Raw genomic sequence first — 22,872 nt, 5'->3', positions numbered from 1 at the left:
GACAGAGTGAGGCCGGGGGCTGCGAGGCACAGCCTCCCCTCCTGTCCTGGTCCTGCCTCCTCTGCGTGTCTTCTTCTGGTTTTTCTATCTCCTGCTCTCAATCCCAGGACTGATACTAAAGTCCTTTGGTCTCTTCTCCTTACCCCCGGGGTCAGGAACAGGTTGAGGTGTTTGTGCAGCAGAGCCTGGTTTTCCTGATTGCCAGCACAAAACTTCTGCAGGAACTGATGGGTGAACTTGAGGATCTCCATCATCTTGGCATCACCCTGAGGAAGGGCAGAAAGGACAAACACTTGGGGTTGGTAATAAACGGAGAACAGGACCCAACTATGCAGGATGTCCCCATGTTCCCACCCCTTGCTCCGTGCACTTTGAAACCAGCTGGCTTCTGTCCCCCCACCTTCTCATAAGGGATCTGCAGCAGATCCAGCATCACTTTGTGGGCATCCATGTTCTTCAGCAGGCGCTGCTGCTTCTTGCGCACTTGCTCTCCAACTCCACACATCTTATTCAGCCGCTCCAGGATCTGGGGACAGAAGGACAGTGGCCAAAGGGGAACTGAGCCTGAGAGCCCCAGGCCACCAGCCCTGGGGACCTGCTTGAAACCCAGATGTGCCCATCATAAGCCCAGATGGTTCCTTCAAGCCCAGCTTTGGGTATCGCTCACAGATCGCAGCATTCCACTCGGAAATCTTTCTTAAAAGTGTAAAGCAGAGAGTGTTTGTACTCATCACCAACCCCCTACCCTCCACTGTCACCAGGGTGAGTCTCATTTGCAAACCCAGGGACTTAATGGGCTCCTTGTGTGCTGAGCTGGCAGGAATGAGCCCTGGCTTGGATTCATTTCTACTGAACCACTGAGGAGATCTGAAGTTCCCCTCAGTTTCCCTCTCTCCCTTCTCACTGGTGCACCAGCCAGCTCTGGGGTTAGCTTGTGGTCTTTCTTACCCCCTTGACTATCTGATAGTTCTCGCTGCTCTTCTCTCCTGGAGCAATGACCTCTTCATCAGCAGTGTGCTGCAAGGGACAGAAATGGCTTCAGGGTCCCACCACACCTCCCCAAAGCCTGGAGAGTGACAGGACCCTCTCTGCCCTCCTCTTCCCAGAGCACCGGGCATGCTCCATCGAGAGGTCTGTCCCCAGCTGCTCACTCACCCTGGTTCCACATATTGCTCACAGCTCTCACCTCTTTCTTCTCCTTCTTGTTCCCATCCACATTGCTGTCTCCTTTGACGCTGCCTTTCTTGTCCACCCACAGCTCCGATTTCTCCACCATGGTGCGCAGTTTGTCCAGCTCTGACTTGATCACCTTGTAGTTCTCCACATCCTGGGCTGAGATCAGGAGCTGAACCTGCAGTGACATTCACAGGGACTTCCCTGTGCAGCTGCTTGCAGAATAAGCCCCACTCCCCTCCTCACCCAGATGTCCTCCAAAGGGGCCAGCAGATGCAGCCTCTCCAGGGTTACCTGCTTGAAGGTGTGCAAGACCTCCTGCCTCTGGCTGAAATGTTTGAAGAGGAGCTGCAAGGAGCCGGAGATGAGCGGTGGGTAGTCGTGCATTGTCAGGTGGATCAGCACCCGCAGGAACATCCTCCCTCCTTCGTCATCCACCTCCAGCATGCTGCTCGTCTTCCTGGAGCCAGGACAAAAATGCTTGTGTTAGCAGCCACGTGGGAGCTGGCATGTACTCTGTCACCTCTCAGGACAGATGGGACAGCTGCATGGGCCTTCAGAGTTTCATCTTCCTCATCACCTGCAGCTCTGAGCCCCAGCAGCAAGTATGGGCAGGAGAGGGAAGAGCCCTCCAGCCAGGCTAACTGTGCACCAGGGGCAGGGACTCACCCCACACCAAACATGGCCTCTGCATGCTCGCCGATCCGGTCCAAGTTCATTGCTGCAGCTGAAGGGAGAGGAAAGGGAGATAAATGGGGAGACCAACGTGACCCCCGTGCACCAACAGAATTCCTGCAGGAGCCAGCCCAGCTCCCTGCAGACCACGGTCCAAGCACCCATGATGGACACGAGACCCCTCATCTATCCTGCACAAACTTCAATCCCCCAATTCCCTGCCAGTGTATGGATTGCAGCTGGAGCTACCCCCCCCATGTCCCTGGCTGTGCCAGGAGCGAAGGGAAGAGTTACTTGTGGAGTCAAAGGCTGGAGCCGTCCCGTCAGCTGCACTGTCCTGCATGGGGTAGACTTCCACAAATTCTTTCTTGAAGACAGAAAGCAGGTAGGAAATCCTGTAGTCCAGCCGCACATTCAGGATGAACTGGCAGAAGCAGAGAGAGAAGAAAGCAAAAGTGAGTCCTCTGATCACGTCATCTGCTTCTTTGCATCAGAAAACCATGTCTCCCTCATCCCCTTGCAACTTCATGATGCTTCTCCTCCCACCTGCAAGATCTCCAGGATCTTCAGCTTGGTCTCCATCACCACAATGTTCTCATTTTCGACGCTCCTCCCCCTGTCCACAGGCTCTGGGGCAGAGCCAGCACTGAGGCTCGGAGGGCTGAAGATAGACTGTTTCCTGCTCAGCACCATCGTGGACATCATCTGTCCAACGCCCTGGATTGACCTCCTCACATTCTTCCCTGTAGAGTTAAGGCAGACAGAGAGGCGGGAGAGGACCAACAGAAAGACCCACTTAGACTGGAAAATACTATGGGTGTTAACCAGAAAATGAGCAGGAAGGACTCGCTTCTTCTCAGCCATGGCCAAGAGCTTGACAGGACTTGCCAATGGGTGACAAAGACTCATTTCAGCCCCAGCCCAAGTTTCCATGTGATCAAATGGGTGGCTTGTTTTCCTGCAGCCCAAACTGGATAGCACTGGGCAGAAACCATTTTGCCCTGGGACCATGCCTGCCTACAGAGCACGGACTCACCTGTCACCTCATCACTGTAGACCGCCTGCATCATCAGCTGGGGGTTTTGGACACAGTCGATGATGCCCAACAGCGTGCGCGTCAGGCGCAGCAGCTCACTGAAGCTGTAGAAGCCAAAGTAGATGAGGTTGTGGGCAAGGCTGACGACCTGGGGAAGGACAAGGCAACTCCAGACCTTGCTGTGCTCAGGGACGAGCAGGAGGAACAAACATGGGATGTCACAGAGGCAGCCACAAGGTCTGGATGAGGCCGATGGCCTCCACGGCCAATGCCACATCCCACAACACGACGTGACACCGGCAGCTCTCGCACCTCGAAGGTGAGCTTGTTCTTCTCCTCGTTGGCAAAGGGCACTGCCTCGCTCACCACGTTGTTGAGGTAGTCCTCCACAAACTCCATGGTGCTGGCAAACTTGTTTTTCTTGTCGTCACGTGAGGCGTTGAGGTTGGAGTCGTAGCTGCGTGGGGAGACAGCAGGGTGAGCACAGGGCAGCGAGCAGTCGGGAAGGTGCCCCCCTCCCGGTCCCTGCTGGTGCCTATCCAGTCCCTACAGAGGATGGCACCTGCCATCCCATATCCCTCAAAGCTGCAGCGAGACCCGGCGTGTCTCACTCTTTGATAGTGATGGCGGTGGGGATCTCAGTCCAGAGCCGTGCAAACTTCACGGGCATCACCAGCTCCTGAGGGTCCCTGTCCACGTGCACGTGCAGCATGAGGTGGCAGAAGGACGCTCGGAGATCGAAGGGCAGCATTTCATCTGCCATGCAGAGGAAGATCAGGTCCACACCCAGCTGCTGGGAGATCTCCTTGATGGCCAAGTACTGGCGGTCCAGACACATGCGAGCAAAGAGCTTCAGCTGGTACCTGCATGGGGACGAGGAGGAGAGAGTGAGGCTATGCAACTCTTATGTCCTCACCCTGTCTGGGGAAAAGATACCATGGGATTGCCACCTGTAGTAACTGAGGACATTCTCATCATGGGCATTGCCAGCCCGGGCCTCCTGCGCCAGCTGCCGGATGCTTTTCTCATGGTGGTCATTGTTTTTGTCTGTCCAGGTGAGCCAGACCTCCTCCTCTGAGTACTCGATGCTCAGGTACTCGTGGGTCTGGGACATCTCCTTCACCGGCCTCAGCCTGCAGTGGGAAAGGAGTAAACCTGGAGGTGTTCCTATGGATGCAGCATCTCAAGAGGTGACGGGGGTACTATGGGATTTATGGGGCCACTGTGAGAGCTGGCAGCAGGCAGGGGCAGGCACTCAGCCAAGGAAACCTCTCTGCTGGGCTACTCACTCTGTTTTGATGAGGATGTCACTGTTCTTCGGGTCCAGCACACACTTGCAGATCAGCTCCTGGGTGACGGGGATGGCAATGTGGTTGGACACGCACAGGTCTGAGAGGTAGTCCAAAAACCTGGGAATGAGAGCAAGGCAGAGACAGCTTGCTGTGAAAGGGGGGGTCCACTTCCAGCCTGCTGCAGCACACCCCACCACCATGCTGCACAAAGCCCTCTGGGCTGGGGCGCAGGACACGCACCGTGGCTCACGGTTCTTGCGCACCAGGCTGACGAAGGTCTCCACCTCGGTCTTGGTGATGTGCTTCTCCAGCAGCTTGCGGTTGTTGTGCAGCAGGGCTGTGATGGTGTCCTCGGCCAGGATGTCGTAGCCAATCTGGGACTGCATCATGCCGAACTGCTTGGCTATGTGCTCCTGGAGTGAGCAGAGGAGCAGTGAGCACTCAAAGCTGTGCATCAGGATCTGTCCATGCCCTCTCCGCCCCAACAAGACCTCTTCAGCTCCCTGGAGATGTGCAACACATAGATGGGAGGGGGGCTTTTCTTGACACCCCCAACCCACCTGGTTCTTGCGATAGTCGTCCTGGGAGTGCCGGAGCACACGGTAGCACAGCCGGAACATGTACTGGTAGGGAGCATTCTTCTGGTCCGACAGCTCCTCCAGCCGCACCAGGGGCCCTTCCCCACCCTTGTCCTTGAAGGGGGCTTTCAGGATCCCAAAGATCTGTCCAAAAGTAGAAATAAATGCTGCATGCCTTCCACACTGCCTCCCAAGATGGCTTGGCAGAACTCAAGGGCGTGAACTGGAGACCAGTACCACTTCCTCCATGGGCTTTTTTGGAAATAGTCTCTATTGTGGTTCAGGGCAGGGCAGCAGGCCTCTGAGGACATCCGCCTTCCTTGGGTGCACAGCCCCAGGGCCACTCACCTGCTTCAGGATGTTCTGCTCCCGCATGAGCTTCTGCCTTTCCCGGTTGGGTTTGGTCACCACAATGTCCAGCACGTTCTGGCCGTTGTTTGGGACATCACTGACAAAAAACACCAAGTCCTCCAGCAGCTGGATCACAAACCTGCAAAGGGGCACAGCGTGGTGGTGGGACCCTCCAGTCAGGGGAGCCACTTGCACACCCCACCCACACTCAGCTCCCCGCAATGCCGCTGGCACATTGTGTAGGGCCAAAAAGCTCAGGGCTCAGGACACTGCTGGTTGATCCTCCCCATCTATGAAAGGCCCGCAGCTGCCCTCAACCGTGAGATTTTGCAGCGCCTGCGCTTCCTAAGGAAATTATTGTTGTGAGTCAGGTGCCAGGCTAAACACCACAGGCTTCTGCTTGTGATTCACGGCTGGAGTTTTGTGTGCAAGTCTTCTGCCCCTTGAGTCACAATCACAGCAAGCACTGCAAAGCAGTGGGCTGGCAGGGCGGCAGCGGCTCGCTCCGTCCCACAGAGTATCTCTGTTTGTGCAGGAAACACCAAGAACCCACCCACCTAAAAATAACACCGTGACTAACTGGGCTGCCCCTATCACGAGGCCATCTCCCAGCCCCTCGCTTATTTTTCTAGCAGCAAAGGAGGGGCCGGAGTGGGTCTGTGGTGTTATCTGATTTCCTCGCCAGACCCCTGGGAGAAGCAGGCGTGGATTTGGGTTGCAGGCAGGAAAGCAAAGCAGCGCTGGCACCAAGACCCAGCCAGGGGCCCCGTCCCACAGCAACACTGGAAGACCCTGGCATGGCCCCATTTCCACGGGAAAATGACTTTTATTTTATTTTTTTTACCTCCGGTCGTTCTGGCTAAGAAAACCTTCGTTCATCTTCTCCACCACGTTGGCCAGCATTGAGCTGGCGTCGTTGGCAAAGTCCAGGTCCCGGATCTCAGACACAGGCACAGAGACAATGGCAAATGCTTCTTTGTCTTCTTTGGTGGGACACGTGCCCAGCTGGGAAGGAACAGAGAAGCAGTGTCACACAGGTAGGGCTGCGGTGAGTGTCTCCATCAGCTGCCAACCACAGAGATGACATCAGGAACACAGTTGGTCCCTCCTGAAAGGAGTAGGATGGGCTCGAGGTACTGGGGGAGGCTGTGGACTTGGTGCCCATCAGGGTACCTCAGTCCCCAGGTGAAGCCAGGGGAGCCACTGGGTAAAGCCAGGAGGGAAGGAGGATGGAGCAGGGGGATAAATCTGTGCAAGGAAGGAGGGCACAGGGCCGCACCATGAGGCGGATGGGTCTTTCCTCATCAATGTCAATGGGCACGTTGGTGCTTTGGATCCAGGTGTTGGTGCAGAGGTGGCGAAGCCTCACGTAAGAGTTCCTGCAAACGGCACCACGCTTCGGTGAGCGCACCCAGCAAAGCCCCTCCAGGAGCAGACTGGGCCCCAGCGCAGCACACGATCAACCCTCCCTCTCTATTTCAACCCCTCCATGCTGGCACATGCTCACGTACCGTGGGACGAAGGAATCTGTCTTCTGCAGCGTGGTGGGGTCCAACTCGAAGAGGGAGGCGATGTCGTTCCCGTGGGGCACGGCCACCAGCCGGTACTTGATCTTCTCCCCCGTGTTCCTGCGGCTGGAGCGGCTGCTCCCCCCCTGCAGCAGGGAAACGGCTCTGAGCCAGGCGTGGGGTGACCACCCCACTGAGCCCGGCCTCCCTGCACACATGGCATCGGAGGACACACAGCAGCAATGCTCAGGGCAGAAGCTTTTGCTCAGATGCTGAGCTGAGCCTTGCAGCGCAGAGACGGAGGGGCTGCAAGAGCACAAGCACGGCACGAGGCCACCCCTTCTCCAAACCTCACTAAGGGCAATGAGAAAAAACCCCTGCAAGTCCAAATCACTCTTCTACCAGCGCTTCACTTGCACACCCCCGTGGTCTGGTGATCCAACATGCACTGGGACCCCTCCAACAGATGTGGGTGGGATCCCCTCGCAAGCGGGACATGGGGATGCTACTCTGCGGTGCGGGATGTGGGGTGCTCTGCTGGGCAGCCCTGCGGTGGGGCAGCCACCAAGCAGGACTCGGCAGCATGGCACAGGCTCTCTTTTGGAGCATTTCCCTGTTTTCAGGCAGAATCTAAGAGGCAGCGTGGTTTCAGGCAGCGGCAGCAGCATTTCTGCTAGCGAGGCTGCACACAGCTCACCGTGGGCGCTGCTTTGGGCTCAGCCACGTCTCCTTTATAACTTGGGTTTTCCTGAAAAGTTAAAGAGGGAGATGAAAGACAGCTATCAGCCCTCCCCCTCGGCCCCTCCAAAGCCCCGAGTGTGGGGTGTAGGCCCTGTTCCTGCCTTGCTTCATCACAGTGCGGAGAGGAAACCTGCCCAGATGGGGCTGGAGGACAGGACCCATCCCCAGTGCAGAGTGCTCCAGCCCCATGAGAGAAGAGAGGGAGAGGCTGAGCCCTGGTTCACAGCTGGGGCTCTGCACTGCAGCAGGATGAGCTCCTGCTGGGAATCCCTTGAGGCCCCAGGCTGGGGTCTCGCTGAGCAATGCAAGCCAGGCAGCAGCAGCCTGAGAGGAGATCTTCTTTCCTCTTCCAATGCCACCTGCATGCCTTATGGTTGAAAGTACACCAGTTCAGCAGCCATTTTGGAGGCAGACCTGCCAGTGGCAGAAGGGGCCCTGGGTGACTGCCTTTGGTCATCTTTTGCAATGCTGGAACACCTTTGGCATGGGATGCACCCAGCACCCTCAGGCACAGCCTTGCTTCCCTGGCAGCAGTCATATAAACCACATTCTTTAAGTGCAGAAACCCCTTTGCATCTTTATCAGGAGGCCTTGAGCCAATTAAATGGGAGCAAAAACCACCTGGCAGATGGTGTTTCCAGGCTCAGATTTTGTCCATGCCTCCCCTAGCATCCTGGCTAGGATACCAGAGGATGAGGAAGGGTAAAACTTGGTCAGGAAGAGTTAAACACAGCCGGATGAGTTATCTCCTGCTTCCATCTCACAAGGTTGTGCTGGGACAGCTTGGCCCAGGGTGAGCAAACAGAGGAAAATCCCAGCCACCCCCCCACATCCCAGTTCTGTGTGCCAGGGTCAGAGGGAGAAGTGATGTTGGCAGTGCATGTAGCACTGCAGGGCAGGGGATTTTGGAGGGGACAAACGGGCAAATCCCGACATTGCTCATGGCCTCGGTGTCAGCATCTCTACCTGCAAGGGCAGAATGCTGCAAAAGCAAATGGGAGCAGAGCCGGGTGCTGTCCTGCAAATGCCCCCATGTCGTGGCATGAGGGGACAAGGCAAGACAGGACATCACTGCTCTAAGGGACGGTGTTTTTGCAGCCTCTCAAGTCAGGGCATCTTTCTACACCTCTCTGCTTGCCCCCTTACCTCTGCTGCCAGGTAGTTGCCCGTGGCGAGGTGCTTGAAGCGGTACAAGCCATTCCAGTGCCCAGCCCCTCCTCGGCACGGGTCGTGGTGAACTACCTGGAAGGAGCAGAGGAGGGTTCAGAGTGGGGCTGCCCAAGCAAACACCCCAACAACGCAGATCCATCCTACCTCAAAAGTGCCCACAAGTCAATAAACTTGGGCACGGACCCGAGACAGCCACCGAGGGGCTGGAGGGGGGCAGCCTGCACTATGAAATCTCCCCAGATCCCTCAGCCCCACTCACCTCCACCTCCCAGAGGGCATTGGAGCTGGTCGCTGAGGTGGCCGACTGCCGCAGGGTGGTGCGCAGGAAGACGTGCAGCTTGCCCTTGTACTCATCACAGGTCAGGAACTTCTCCTGCTCGGCGTGGAAGAGCCTCACCACGTCCCCCTGGCACCGGGATGTGACAGTGAGGACACAGAGGCAGCATTCGCTCCGTGCCCCATGGCTGTGGTTCACCTCCTGCAAGCCAGTGCAGCTCCTCCTCTGGCCCCACAGCCCTGCAAAGGGGCTGGGATCACCCACACGTGGCCCAGAGCAGGGTGCAGCTCCTGGCTGCAGGGCATTGCCAGCTCTTGCAGTCCTACCCATCCTATACCCTCTGAATTGAGGGAAAGCACCTTGCACATGTACAGAGTGGTGGGGACATGGGATACCCTTACTCTGCAATGCCATCACTCTGTTTACTTGTGTAAACTGCTTCTCTCTGTTCCTACTCCCCACTTTGCACCTCTGGAGCGGGCAGAGGCTCCGCTCACCAGTGCTGTCATGGCATTCATGCCCCAGCAGGAGGATGCAGAGGAAGCCAGGGATAAGCAGGCGCCTGGGGATGGGGATCTGCAAGGTCCTCACAATCAATATCCATCCAGCTGCTTCCTGGAGGACCTGAACAATAGCTCTGCAGGGAAAATTCCTTTCCCAGGCAGCAGCCAGCCCTGCTGCATGGCTTAACAGCTGAAAGCTGTCCCTGTGGCTAGAAACACTGCTGGCACCATGTGTGCCTCAAATTGTCCTCAAGAGACAACTTAATACAAGAAGGCAGATGGAAACCTGATGCCCTCTGGGGTACCTGCTGACAGTGGGTACTAAAATCCCCAATTCCAGCACACTGTTAGGTGCTCCAAGTGATGAATTCTCCTGCAAATCAAGATCCTTGAGGCATGCTGCCCTTGTCTCACTGCCAAGCAGCTATTTGCATGTCCTGCCTGACAAGGGATCAGCGTGGGGTCCTCTGACCCCATGGTGTCCCCATGGCCAGTGGCCAACCCTCCTTCCTTACCCCCTTCAACACTTCCTCCATGTGGTCACGGAACTGCATGAAGAGGTTGATTTTCCAGCTGGTGTTACAATTGACCGAGTTCACCTAAGGAGCAAGAGAATGAGGTCATGATCCCAGAGAGGGAAATGAAAAAGAAAGAAGAAAAGGGAAAAGGAAAAAGGAAAAAGCAGGCAAGTTCTCCAAGCCAGGCCCTTTGCAGGCAGCCCCGTACCTCCTTGCAGCCTGCATTATCAGCGAGCTCATAGTTGCTGGCGTGCAGCGGCTGCCCAGCATTCACGGGGTTCAGGATGACTTTGTCTCCCACAACTACCTGGGAAGCAAAATGGGAACAGGGCACAGAGAATGAGATGGGCACCCGACAGGGAGGTGAGCCCTGGCAGGGCCAACACCAAGAACTCATCTGCTTTGGGGGAATTTCCAGCCCTGCGCTCACATTGTCTCCATTGCTCCTCAGCTTCCAGAAGGGTTGGATGAAGAGCCAGGAGCCCTCATTGCCGGTGGCATCCAGCGTCACCCGCATGGCATTCTTCTCCAGCAGGGCTGGCAGCCGCTTGTTCACTGTCAGGTATTTGTTGCTCTTCATGTGCAGGAGCTGAGGAGGCAACCACAAGTGTGAGATCCCAGGGCTGGACCTCCAGCAGGGACACGGTGAGCCCCTTCCCAGCAGCCGCCCAACTTGCAGTCGCTGGATCTGAGTGTTTTCCCACCAAACCACCGACCAGCACAGCCCAGGGCCGCCCATACCTGTATGACGCTGCCATATTTCACCACGTCCCCGTGCACCTTCTTGTTCTCCGTCTCGTTCTGCTTCTGCTCCATCTGGGCTGCATGCTGAATGCCAAAAGGAGAAGAGCTCATCATGGTCACAGCCTCCTGTCCCTGGTGTGAACCCTGGGGAACCACCTGCACCCCGAGATATAGGAAGTGCAGGGGACACCTCCTGCTGTCCCCCAGGACCACCATCCAGAGCCATAAGATGGTTCTCAGCATCTGAGGGCTGAGCCCAGCACCTTGCTGTGGCCCTGCACAGCCACATGAAGCCTATGCAAGCTTTAAAATTTGGACAAGCTTCTCCAGAATTCCCCAATATGGGGCAGCATTCCAAAGGGACCTGGGGACGAGCGATGCTTCCACCCAGCAGGGCTGCTGGTACCAGAGACTCCTGGCAGCACCCCAACAAGCATGCAAAAAAAGAAAGCTCCAAGTAGGCAGAGCCATTCCTGGAGCTGGTGGCAGGTCTGTGCCTGCCGTGATGGATGTGGAGAGGTCCACATAGGCCAAAAAACCCAAGAACTATTGTAATTGCTTGGCCCTGCTTGCAGCAGGCTGAGCCCACCAGCCACTCTCCAAACTACAGGTATTTTCCATGGCAGCTTTGGCAGTGGAAGGGGAGCTGTCAGCAAGCACAGAGCAAGGCAGGAATCTGTTTCTGGGGACACAAGGGTGCAGCATCAGCCCTATGCAGCTGAGATGGGAAACCACAGTGAGGGACGGGGCTGGGGAAGCATCCATCCCTGTCCATCCTGCTGCAGTCTGCACCCTGCAGGAGGATGGGGTGGGTGGTCTACAAGGACAAATTCTTTTCTCACTGAGTGGGAATGGGCTGCCCTGAGTCTGTAGGGCAGTCTGTCCATGTGGGGACAGAGGCATCAGGGATGCGCACTGGGGTTGGCAGCCCCAGAAGCGTCAGGAGAAGGACAAAAGCCTCCATGGAGCTCAAGCCTGCACAGCAGCACAGGTAGCACCTTGCTGAGCCCAAAGCGCAGCACCAGGAGCAGCGGGATGGAGCGAGGAAATCACAGGACCTCTTGAAGACAAATCCAAAGCAAGGTTCAATCAATCAAGTTCGGAAATGAGCCTCTCTGTCCAGCCATGGCCAGTGCAGCTGCCAACATGACAGGCCCAGCAGGGCAGGGATCTGTGTAGCTGTGTGCATGGTCATGGCAGTGCTGACCCTGTCTTGGTGCCCCCAGCCCTGGCCGGATGCTGCTTCAGTCCTCATTCAGCAAAGGCAAAACTGGGGGAGCACAGAGGCCCGGCTCGGAGCCCAACGAGATGACTTAATGAATCCTGCCTGAGCTTCACTTCTATGAATCATCCTCAGGGCCTCGCCAGCTGTCTGAGGAGATTATGCAATGTTTAAAATGGGCCTTTTCCAAATCTTATGGAAGTCAACAGGAGCCTTTCGCTTCCCCAGCCCTTTGGAGCAGGTCCTGCTTGTAGCAGCTCCCCCTGCTCCTCTGCTATGGGGCTGAGACAGCACAGGGCTGGGCATGGCCAGACAGATGCCATCCCCTACCCCAGCATCTCCTCCTCCCCACAGCTCAGTCCCTCTGTGCAGCTCTGCCCCGGGACAAAGATCCACAGCAAGAAGAGGGCAGTGGGACAGCAGAAGAACATCTGAATACAGCAAAACCCAGATGGTCCTGGCTGGCCGTGCAGCTTTCCAGGAAGCAAAACACCAGAGGGTTTGCAGGGTGAGAGGTTTGGAGGCCAACCTCTGCCCAGGGACTGCTCACAACTGGATCCCAATGCTGGTAGCCATGAGCTCCGCTCACCTGGAGCTTCTGCAGCAGCACCACGTCTGCGATCTTCTCCTTGTCCTGCTTGGTCTGCTTGGCCTTCCAGTACTGCTTCTGGGCGGAGTAGCGGTTCATGGGGCACACTTTGAAGAGGCAATCTAGGAGGAGAGGAAGGCGAGCATCAGCTGCATGGCCTCACAGGGTCCTCCATGGGACCAGGGAGGAGCAGCACTGCTCCAGGCACTGCTCCCATCCCTGCAGTGCTCTCCATTCCCCCAGCAACAAGGCAGCCTGGCAGAGGGTCACACTGCCCACACACAAGCTGCAGATCAGAGAAAAGAGAAATTCAGCAGTGACTCCACTTCTTGGAGCAGCAATAAAAGCGTTCCCATCGGAAACAGCCTTGTAATTCGGGGAGGAAAGCTTCATGGGGAGAAAATGTATTGATGAGGCACAGCTGGGCTGCACAAGGAGCAGATCCTGCTGGGAGGAGGAGCGCAGGCTGCAGGACTGGGATAGGAGCAGGCCGTCCCACAGCCCTGATGTCCCATGTCCCTGCAGGATGCTGTTCCCATGGTGAAGTGCCACCAGGACACACCAGCTCCACAACAGTCCTGTGTCTGCTCACAGCTCAGTGGGCAGTGCTGGAAGCTCCAACCAAGGGCTTCACAAATTGGTGCTGCAAACAGCTGCAGGCCCACCCTAAAAGAGACTGTTGGGTGACGCAGAGGACACGGGTCTGGGTCCGCCCAAATGCTGGCAGTGTGGATGGAACCTGCAGAGTGCTCCAGTTTGGATGCTTTTCCCCACCATGCTGTGGTCAGGATAGACGTCCAGGACCAGGCTTTGTGAATCAAAGCACAGAGCAGCTCTCTGTGGAAATCAGGAGACTGCAGCTGCACTGTGAGCCCTGATTCGGGTTAGAAGCTGTGTGGGGATGGGGGCAGGAAGGGACCCTCAGCCTGGGTCATCCGAATTACGCCTGAAATAGCAGCGCAGAAACTTCAGACACAAAAGGAAAAATCACTTCTATCTCTGGCCCTGCTCCCGGCTTGCTGGCAAGCACGTATTTATTTACCTGGGAGTGACGAACAAACAAGCCCAGAGCACAGTTCTCACCGGCTCGGGATGCTGGTGAGAAGCCAAGTTTCACATTTCATTTCACAGGTCTGTTTGCTAATGGCATGTCCTGTGCCAAGGAGGCTTTGTGATGCTGGGCTTCTAATCGGGGACTCAGCGCAGCTGCTGCAATGCCTGGCTGCATTCTCCCACTGCCTCCCAGCAGCACCACAGGGCCATCTGCAGCACCTTGAGTTGTTTTCATTAAATTGCTAATTAGGTTGCAAAAGGACCTGGTGCAAAAGAGAAACTGAGCAGGGAGGGAAGAGATCTAACATAGCTATTAAGAGACAGAAGCAAATCAAACCCCTGGCTGCTTGCACTCCCTGCCTGCGGAGCTGCTCGACCTCCCTGTCCCTTAGCAATGTGTTGCAAGGAGGGAAACTGAGGCACGGAGTTGGCTGCACAGAGGAAAGCTCCAAAGAAATTCTTGTTGGAATTTGGAGTTTTGGGACCCTGAAACTGAGTACCAAGGATCTTTTTCAAGACGGATGGTGGGCTTAAATCCTGCTGAGTGCAGGACTGAAACATCCTATTTGCTTCTCCCTGATGTACCAGAATGTAAGGCTGGGGAAGAAAACAGCAATGAAAGGCTCCTCGATGGGCTTGGGCATTTCCAAAAACCGTGTAGGTCTGTAGGAGAAAGGCCCCATGCCCTTCACCATGCCCCAAACCCACTGAGCAGTGTGGGAGCTGAGCTGGGAAGGGCAGGGTCCAGCCGCAGGATATGGGGATGGCAACAGCCCATTACAGCCCTCTTAAGCCTCTTGCTGCTGCAGCAGGGAAACTGCACCAGCCAGTTGTTTTTACCTCCCTCGCAGTGATAGCTATTGAGAAGGCAAACCGCTCGCTTTCCGGCCATTAAAACAAGCAGCTGGATATCCTGATAGGGTTTGCATGGAGCAGGGCTGAACCCAGAGCAGACCTGAGTCTGGAAAAGAGATTCAGCACCCACCCACATCCAGGAAGGGAGACGCTGTGGCTGCTGGGACCAGGGGAAGGACTGGGGGTTTGCCATGGCTCCCGGCTCTTCCCAGGTGAAAGTCCATCAAGAACAGAGAAGCTGTGGGGCGTGTCAGGGCTGTGGGGCTGGCAGATGTCCTGGGAGCTGGCTCCATGCACAAAGGAGGGGCAAATGGTCCTATGGAGAGGGAGGTCACTGCTCGGCAGAGGGGACAGCACCGGCAGGGCGCTCCGCTGTAGGGAGGTAAAGACGCCCATGGAAGGGGCTGGGGCAGGATGCAGGGTGGGTAACCAATATTTAAAGAGCTGCTTTTTTTTGAGAAAGGGGGTCTGAAATTATGGTACCTGGTGTAAAATGAATGGCTGCCATAAACCAAACCTCAAATCCAGCAGTGTGAGCACTGGCTTGGGGGGTTTCTCAGTGCATAGCAATGTTTCATCCCCTAACTGCCACGCCATCCGCTCTGGGCACTCAGCCCATCCGAGATGCATTTTGGGACACAACCTTCCTCCTGTATTTCGCATGGGGCAGCCAGGCACAAGCATAGCATTTCCCAGGTAGATGCAGCACTTGGTGCAGCAGTTTGCTCCCTGCACAGCCCCAGGGTCACATTGCATCACCACTCAGCCCCAGGGCTTGCAAAGCTGGGGAGGCAGGAGCTGCTCCCTCCAGCAGCCTGTCTTAGCTTCCCATCTGTCCCAGCCCTCCACTGACTCATTCCTTTTCCACCTGGACTGGCCATGACGGCCCACTCCTGCTCAGGGTTGCCAGCACAGGAAGCAGTGAGCACAGCCCCGAGGAGACAGCCCAAAACGTGACCACTGAGGATGGGGAGGGATTCACCATCTCGCCCTGCATGCCTTGTAAAAGAGCGGCTTAATCCCTTGGTTCACTCTGAGGTGCAGCCAGGCACAGCAGATGTAATTAGTACTGAGTGAGAACAGACCTGCCTTGCAATAGTTTATCTGTTTCAACTGCAACTCTCTCTGTTCCCTCCTGGGCCCTTTCTTCCCTCTCTGTCCCCTGCTCGCAGCCAGGTGATGCTGCCAACATCCTTAAGGATGTGTTTAGGCACAGTCAGACCCACCTTTGCAGAGGACAGCCTCCAGCCACCTCTGCTCCTTAGGGCTGTGGGGTCCCACGGACCATCCTACTTGGGAGCAGTTCCAAGAGAAGCATAAATGCTCCCAGAAGCAAAGAGAGGATGGTCAGTGGTTTGGCCAAGTGGTGGCCTACAGAAGCTGCCTGAAGTCCTTTGCAAGCAGCACCTCCCAGCTTTGGCGAGCTGGGGCTGCAGTCCCCACCCCTGGCATGGATGCTCAGTTGTTCCCAAGCAGTGACAGGACTGCCCCAACCTGGCCCCACCTCACCTCGAAACTTCTTGGGAGGGTTGTCCAGGTCCCCAGCTGCCGGCTCCACCACACACCGGTCATCCACCAGCCTGCAGGACAGAGCAGGAGCAGAGCTTGAGAAAAGGCAGCAGCAAGGCTCGAGCAAGCAAAGCAGCAAACACACATTGGCTCCAAAGCATCAAAACTCATGTCTTCTGTTTTCTACCCCTTTGCACTCTACCAATATTCAGCACGATGCTCAGCTCCAGCAGCCATTCCTTGGCGCCTGCCTTGAATGCATCTCATTGCTCCTTGTTCACCACTACCCCCCAGGTGATACTGATGGGTTTTTCCTTATGGCCCCTTTGGGCAAACACAGCAGCACAGCACTGAGCTGCGTCCTGGGGCCTTTGCTCAGCGATCCATACTGGAGGCTCTGACACCCTCACTCTGCAGGAGTGGGTCCTGCTGTGCCCAGCAGAGCCAAATCTGCCTTGGGGTGAGGGCACTGTGCACAAGCAGGCTGCTGCCTGGGCCAGGGGTGGGGATGCTGCCCACAGCTTCGTGCTGCCATCAGTCTGGAAATCTGTGATGAGTTCAGCTTTCACATAATGGTTCTCCTTTCTCAGCTGGGAGCTAACCCTATGGATGCACAGGCTGCAAACTGCTGCAGGAGGTGGCACGGCCCCTGAAATTATTATTATCTGATTGGAGGTGCTGGCTCTACCCATCAGACACAAAGAGCTCTGTGCTTCCTCCCTGCCACCCTCCTCATTTCCCCAGACTCCTGCAGGCTCAGCTTTGCACACTGAGGACCTTCCCTGCAACTTCAGGACATCGCTGCAATGTCACTGAGACCAGCAAAGCCCGGGCAGACACCAGGCATCCCTCTGCTTGGCCCCAGAGGCCCGAGGGCCAGCAGGCATCGGGTTCTGCAGGAGGTTGAGGCTTCCAAGGGAACACACTGCAGTGGTGGGACAGGCTGGACCCGCTCGTCTGCTTTCTGCCAACCCCTGGGAAGTAAGGCAAGGAGAGAAACCGCGCTGTGCCTGGGGCGAGGAAATGAGCAGCGTGCCCCCACCTGAGTCTGGGCTGCTGGGAAGCGGTGCAGGAATGCAGCAACTACGCAATCAGGGGGGAATGCAGAGCTGGGGACAGGACAGGTGCAGTGGGCATGTGGCACCACACTGCCCTGGGGACTCGATGCAGCTGACAAACACAGCAAAGTGCAGCTGGAGCTGAGCATGTCGTGCTGCAGAGGGCTTGCAACAAGAAAAATCCCACTTGCAGCTCCAGCTGCTCTCTGGAGGAGGGGAAAATTCCTCTCCTTCGCTCGGCAGAGAGGAATTTGGCCTAAGCGCTGATGGATTGGGACCCCAGGGACCCTGGTGCTGCTGCGTCCTTGGCAGTGGAGCTGGAGCAGCAGCCAATGTCCCAATGCACGGCCCAGAGCACAGCGGGACCTCTGCTTTCACCTTCTATTAGGACCCCAAAATGCAGCCAGGCCTTGTGCTGCAGCACTGGGCGTCGTGGTGCTGCCAGGAGAGAGGTTTGCTGAAGCTGCAGCTTCTGGGGCTCGTGGGGGATTCAATTTAGCTTTCAAGTAAAGAAAGAAAATCAATCTCTCGAATATTTTTGGTGGCAGCAGCAGTTTAATAACTATGAGAAAAGATCCAGATTTTGGACAATCAAAACGCATGAGGTTTTGATAAACGGACATCGGGTGTTTTGCTAGGCAGGGTTTGGCTCACACTTGTGGTGGGGTGCTGGGCTCCCCAGCTGGCCCCTTGCTTCCACAACAACTGGGAAGGAGCTGGGACTGTCCCCATGCTGCTGTGGGCATTTGGGACAGCGAGAAGGGTGGCAAAGAGGGGACAAATCCTCTCACATATCTCACTGCGCAGGAGATATGCAAAGCCTCAGGCCAGCCCAATGCCAGCTGTAGGCTCTTTTGGTTTCTATTACTCTGCAGTGCTGCCTGGCACACATACTGCCTGAGTCAAATGAGAGCTACGTAGTGCAGCAACAGCTCTCAGTGAGTGCCTGATTCAATTCCACCACCCCCTACAGGAGCAGAAGGGTGCCTTCATTTTTGCTCTTTAAAAAAACGTTCAATATCTAAGTTCTCCACCATGTCTAAAGGTCTCCAAGGAAGCATCTGACCCACGCAGCCCATTTTCAACACAGGAGCTTTCTACAGGTGCCAGCTCCATCTCCTGCAGCTTCTGCACCAAGTGCCACCACTGTGCCACGCAGCAGCGCAGACAGCGACCTGCCAAGCTGCAAGTCTTAATTAGTTAATGACCTCAGAGCAGTTTCTGTGTCTTTAATGCTCCAATTACACACTCTGCAGGAATGCAAAGTATTATTTTTCTTTAAGTGATACTCCGGACTAGCATTATTCAGTTAAGAATTGCTGAAAGCAGAAAGGATCCTGACACGGTGGACATGAGTCACCTGGGTTGCTGCTGGGACGTGCTTCCCCCAGCGCCACGCAGAGCTCCCTGTGCTATCAGAACAGCGGGGCTGCTGGCTTTCATTTCCCAGGTGCTAATGAGAGAATGCCATCAGTGTCTGATCCCCTGGAGGAAGACATTGTAGGCTGAGGGCACTGCTGCAAACCTTGTGCTTTGCAGCTTCAAGGCGCCCTGGGATGTGATCCTGCAGCCCTGCATGCATGCAGCGCGTGCGAGCATCTGGTTAGCTTTAAGCCCTGCAGCAGTTCCAGCAGGGCTTTCTGCATGCTTCCAAACCGAGCACAAAGTGATTCCTTGGCCTCCAGCCAGCCCGAGGCAGAGCCTTTTGCTGGAGGTCAGGGGAAGCAGCTCTTCCAGCACTGCAATCTGCGGCTGCTGGACACTCCTGACACCCCCGGGGACAGCGGCCGGCTGGGGCTGTCCTGGAGGAGAGGAAGAGGAGGAGAGCAGAGCTTGCCACCAGGCACGGGGCTGGGTCAGCCTCTCAGGCTTGGGATGGGCACGATGCCCACGGGGCGGCCATCCTGGCAGTGCAAATGAAGCAAAAATAAAGCAAGTGAGCCACAAAAATGCAGCCTTGCCCCCACTGTCCCAGCACCACGAGGATGCTGCTGTTGGCTTGGCGAGTGTCTCCTCCCCATGTCCTGACCCAGTGTGGCTGCAGTTGCCCTTTCACCAGCTGTGTTTCCCTCAGCTGCTCCACCCTGTACATCCACCTGCAATCGCAATTACAGCTATCAAAGGTGTTGTTTTATGCTAAACAGCCAACTACCATCTGGGCGGGTTTGCCACCTCTGCCAGTCCCTGAGCTCCTCGGATGGCAGGGACAGGGCAGCTCAATCCCGAGCAGCATCTCACTGCTCCTGGTTGGCTCCTGCCATTTGGTGCTGGCCCAGCAGGAGCACAAGCCGAGATGGGAACATCGCTGGCTGTGGTTTTCCCAGGGCACACAGCATCACCACATCCACCAATGGAGCAGGAACCAAAGCAAGGTCTCCCACCCCTCCCCCCGGCCTGGCACTGATTTGCTTGGTATAGATGATGCCCACAGAGCACTCCACCACAGCAGCTGCGTCCCCATTCCAGACCCAGTTCCAAAACTTCCTGCTCCCTTAGCACAAAGTCCCAGGAGGTACCTGTGATTTCCTCTGAACACAAAGCTTTTGTTTCCTCAGACACCCTCAACCTGCAGCAGCGAAGCCTGGGCAGCCCTGCAGAGCCCTTCCCTGCCTCAAAGCAAGCTCAGAGGGCAGATGAGCCAACTCTGGGTCCCACATCTCCATGCACCTCCTGGGCAACTTCCCATGCCCCAAACCTGCAGCCCTGCAGAGCCCTTCCCTGCCTCAAAGCAAGCTGTCCCACTGCCCCCAGCTCCGCAAAATGAACGCGTTGCTCTCAGGGCACTGAACCAAGGGATGCGACCTCGATCAGCTCCTGCCCCGTGCTTCTCGAATAGCCTCCTCCTATTTGTTCCGTCTTCAACATCTGAGCATGTTTGGGTATTTTGGCTCGGCGTTCCCCCATCTTGCTGTGAGCACACAAGCACTCCCCACCCTGCAGTGTGATGTTTTTCCTCCTCCAGAGCAAACACCCACTGCGGGTGCGGGAGGAGTGCTTTGTGCCCCCACTGTGAGTGGGGCTGGGAGCAGAGGTGGAGGTCAGCCGGGGGGCTGCTCCTGCCCCAACCACTCCAGCAAGTCCCCCTGGATGCGTGGAGAAAGGAAACCACTTTAACAAAACTTAAGGCTTAGTGTTGATAAGCAGCCTGATTCTGCTTCCCTGCTGCTTTCCAGAGCATCCCACTGACAACGAGAAGCAGGGCTGCTGGCTCCCAACATCCCCCCCTGCCAGGGTACCATCACAGCTCAAAAGGCTGCTAAGAGCCTGGTGAGATCCCACAGATGGTGGGACTGAGTAGTGAGCAGCCTCATGTGCTGGCTGGTCCCATTCTGCAGCAGGGCATTGCCCTGGGCTGGTGACAAAAGACTCTCCCACTCACTGCTTCTGACCAGAACCAGCAAAACACTGGGCTTACTGGCCTTAATGCAAGGCATGGGCTGCAGAGTTAGACACTGCTTCAGACATTGCAGCCATATCCATCCAAGAAGAGCTTGTGGTGGCTCCAAACACTGCTGCATCCAAAACGCAGACAGAGCCCTGTGCATCCTGTAGCAGCACCTGCAAGCACCACTGGGTTTGTATTTAGGTGCCATTTAGACCCACATCATCCAAGAAACCCCAAAGAAATGCACTTGGGAAGAGCTCACCTCCCCACCAGGATGCTGGCACAGGGAAGCCCCAGAACCAGAACATTGGGTGCACGCCCTAACAGAGCACCTGAAAACTCTACATCATCCCATAAAGATCCCACTACAGACTCCCCCACCCCAAAACCTCTGCCATAGGGGAGGAAAGATGAAGGGAGCCCTTCTGGCAGGATGCTCAGCAGGGCACGCAGCACCCAGCTGGGGCTGGCAGAGCTATTTGCCTTGCAAATGAACCAAATAAGGTCCCAAGCAGGCAGCAGCAGGGTTGGGGAGAAGCACTCTCAGTGAGTCACCCAGTCCATTATCGCAGGAGTGATTTAAGGTGCGGTTGGGTCTCCCAAGTCATGGGGCAAACAGGAAAACAGAGGGTGGGAAATAAACCAGAGAAAACAGAGCCCTGGGAAAAGCGGGTCCAGCAAAAACCACAGAGGGGCCTGGGAGCACAGCCTGCCTTCCAGATGTGTGTAAGCAGGACTAGAGAAGCACCCTGCAGAAAAGTGAGCCAGAGCTACAAAGGGATTGGAGCCTGAAAGTATCTCAACATCTCTTTGTTTGGCTCCTTGCAAGCCATCGGGACATGCTGCGTGGGCTAATAACCAGTGCTGGCCCTGCTGGAGCTCCTCCACCTCCAATCTCACCACCAGGATGGGAAGGCGCTGAGCACCGAGCACACAGACCCCACCACAGAGACCAACCCCAACAGGACCCCGGGCTGAGGGCTGAGCACAACGCTGCTGCATCCCACACCCGACGTCAGCACCGTACACAGCTGCACGCACGGGGTTTTGTGCCTGCGCCCACCAGCACAGCTTTGGGCAGCCTCCTGCTGCTGGCCAGGGCATGGCTCCAACGGGCATCATCCGAGAGGCTGCGTGTGCCCCACAGTGGGTATGTGTACACGTGTAGGCGACGTATGAACGTCTCCAGTTCTACACAGGCATGTGGGAGCAAGTGCATTCAGCACAGATTATAGAGCCGGGCAGCTCCTGCCCCAGGAATCCCATCCAAGTCAGCATTCCTGCCTGATCTCAGCCTCTCCTACATGTACTGTGGGGCAAGTACTAGCACAGACTCCCGTCCTAGAAGCAGCGTCAGGCTTGGTGCTCAGGGAGGCAGGAGAGGTTTGGGTCCCTGCTATGTGCAGCCCAGGGGCTTTGCCCCAAAGTTATTTTAACACAAAAGCAGCAGGGACAAGGGACAGGTCCCTGAGGTCGGGTTGCAAGATCCCCTTCTGTTCTAGCGTGCCTGGGGGCTGCAAGGAGAAAGCTCTGCCATGCCCTGCTCCCCCAAGCACCCAGTCCTCGAGATGAGCAGCAAATCCATCATTGCCTGATGCCAGGACAGCAGCCTGTGGCCACACGAGGCCAGGCTGGGAACCCTCCTTCTGCCATCCGCACCAAACCATCCCGATCAGCCTTATGCACAGCCCCACGGACCCTCCTGCTGTTCAAGCCCACCTTAACCCTCCAAAGATGGGAAAACAACTTCTGCCAACGGCTGCTGTGAGCTGCAGGGCCAAATCACGCCCTAACAGCAACCAACAAAGGCAAAGAGGATTCCATATCCTGCCCTCCCCACGTCCAACACCTGTAAAGGGGTTTCAATCCCTTCTTCCCACCCAGTCCAGCCTCGGCACTGCCTTCCCTTCCCCGTTCCCCCCAGAAGCAAACGCGCAGTGCCGGGACAGGGCTCACTCACCCCAAAGTGCTGATGAAACCATTGACGGAGCCCTCGGCGTACAGGGAGACGATGTCCCCGATGTGCAGGAAACTCGACATCTCATTCATGGTTGCCCTCGAGTCGGCACCGCGTCTCTTCTTCCCGACGTCACCTCCCCGGGCACGAATGCACCATGGAGCAAGCGGGGCTCAGGATCGTGCCCGGGGGCTCTCCCAGCCCGGCTCTCGCCCTCTACCCCTCGCCCGTTCCCTTCGAGCAGCGGAGGGGAGCGGGACGCTCTCGCTCAACTTTTACATGTGCCGCGCAGGACTCGAGCCAAAGGAGCCGGGCAGCGGAGGGAGGAGGAGGAGGAAGAGGAGTGTGGGAGGAAGAGGCTCAAGAAGAGCACTGCATGAGATCTGTCCGGCTGTCCGTGCCTCCGTCTCCCCACAGCTTTCTACCTGCAGCCAATAGAGAGCAATCAGGAAGTCCTGCTCGAAAAAGCATGCAAATATTTTTGGCCTGGGAGGAGAACCGGAGCGGCACGGCGAGGGGGGGGGGGGGGCGTTGGTACCCAAAATGAGGCCCCACCCTCTGCTCCCCGCCTCCCAGCTTAGGGGAGCGTGGGCTTGGAGGGGAGGGAGGGGGTCGGCACCCCCACTGCCGCCGGTCTCTGTGTCGCCGAGCTGGGGACGTGGGGCTCTCCGCAGCCAG

The 22,872-nt window shown here is 56.6% G+C and overlaps 1 protein-coding gene across 5 annotated transcripts in view; it reads right to left on the bottom strand.

The window, feature by feature from the left end:
* The window catches only part of ITPR3 (inositol 1,4,5-trisphosphate receptor type 3), a 38,558-nt gene extending 15,898 nt beyond the window's left edge, over positions 1-22,660 (bottom strand). For 2 of the 5 annotated variants that reach the window (XM_042833550.1, XM_042833551.1), the window contains exons 1-29: positions 22,198-22,660; positions 15,795-15,865; positions 12,378-12,499; positions 10,564-10,650; positions 10,253-10,411; positions 10,031-10,129; positions 9,820-9,903; positions 8,784-8,930; positions 8,501-8,596; positions 7,311-7,361; positions 6,617-6,759; positions 6,385-6,484; positions 5,950-6,110; positions 5,103-5,244; positions 4,737-4,898; positions 4,417-4,589; positions 4,174-4,293; positions 3,835-4,017; positions 3,496-3,747; positions 3,197-3,341; positions 2,885-3,032; positions 2,395-2,591; positions 2,143-2,272; positions 1,843-1,900; positions 1,468-1,633; positions 1,187-1,351; positions 949-1,017; positions 401-526; positions 144-266 (exon numbers count right to left, since the gene is read on the bottom strand). In XM_042833550.1, coding sequence (XP_042689484.1) covers positions 144-266; positions 401-526; positions 949-1,017; positions 1,187-1,351; positions 1,468-1,633; positions 1,843-1,900; positions 2,143-2,272; positions 2,395-2,591; positions 2,885-3,032; positions 3,197-3,341; positions 3,496-3,747; positions 3,835-4,017; positions 4,174-4,293; positions 4,417-4,589; positions 4,737-4,898; positions 5,103-5,244; positions 5,950-6,110; positions 6,385-6,484; positions 6,617-6,759; positions 7,311-7,361; positions 8,501-8,596; positions 8,784-8,930; positions 9,820-9,903; positions 10,031-10,129; positions 10,253-10,411; positions 10,564-10,650; positions 12,378-12,499; positions 15,795-15,865; positions 22,198-22,286 — 3,768 coding nt within the window. In that variant the 5' untranslated portion in view covers positions 22,287-22,660. The remainder of the gene's footprint in view (positions 1-143; positions 267-400; positions 527-948; positions 1,018-1,186; positions 1,352-1,467; positions 1,634-1,842; positions 1,901-2,142; positions 2,273-2,394; positions 2,592-2,884; positions 3,033-3,196; positions 3,342-3,495; positions 3,748-3,834; positions 4,018-4,173; positions 4,294-4,416; positions 4,590-4,736; positions 4,899-5,102; positions 5,245-5,949; positions 6,111-6,384; positions 6,485-6,616; positions 6,760-7,310; positions 7,362-8,500; positions 8,597-8,783; positions 8,931-9,819; positions 9,904-10,030; positions 10,130-10,252; positions 10,412-10,563; positions 10,651-12,377; positions 12,500-15,794; positions 15,866-22,197) is intronic. The other 3 variants (XM_042833546.1, XM_042833549.1, XM_042833547.1) reach the window with 3 other exon arrangements.
* Positions 22,661-22,872: the final 212 nt, after the last annotated feature.

The sequence above is a fragment of the Centrocercus urophasianus genome, unplaced genomic scaffold (assembly GCF_019232065.1).
Source record: "Centrocercus urophasianus isolate 14NV4802_14NV808 unplaced genomic scaffold, USGS_Curo_1.0 seq_42, whole genome shotgun sequence".
Classification (NCBI taxonomy): Eukaryota; Metazoa; Chordata; class Aves; order Galliformes; family Phasianidae; genus Centrocercus; species Centrocercus urophasianus.
Note: the sequence above shows the minus strand (reverse complement) of the source record. Positions and strands in the feature narration are given on the sequence as shown.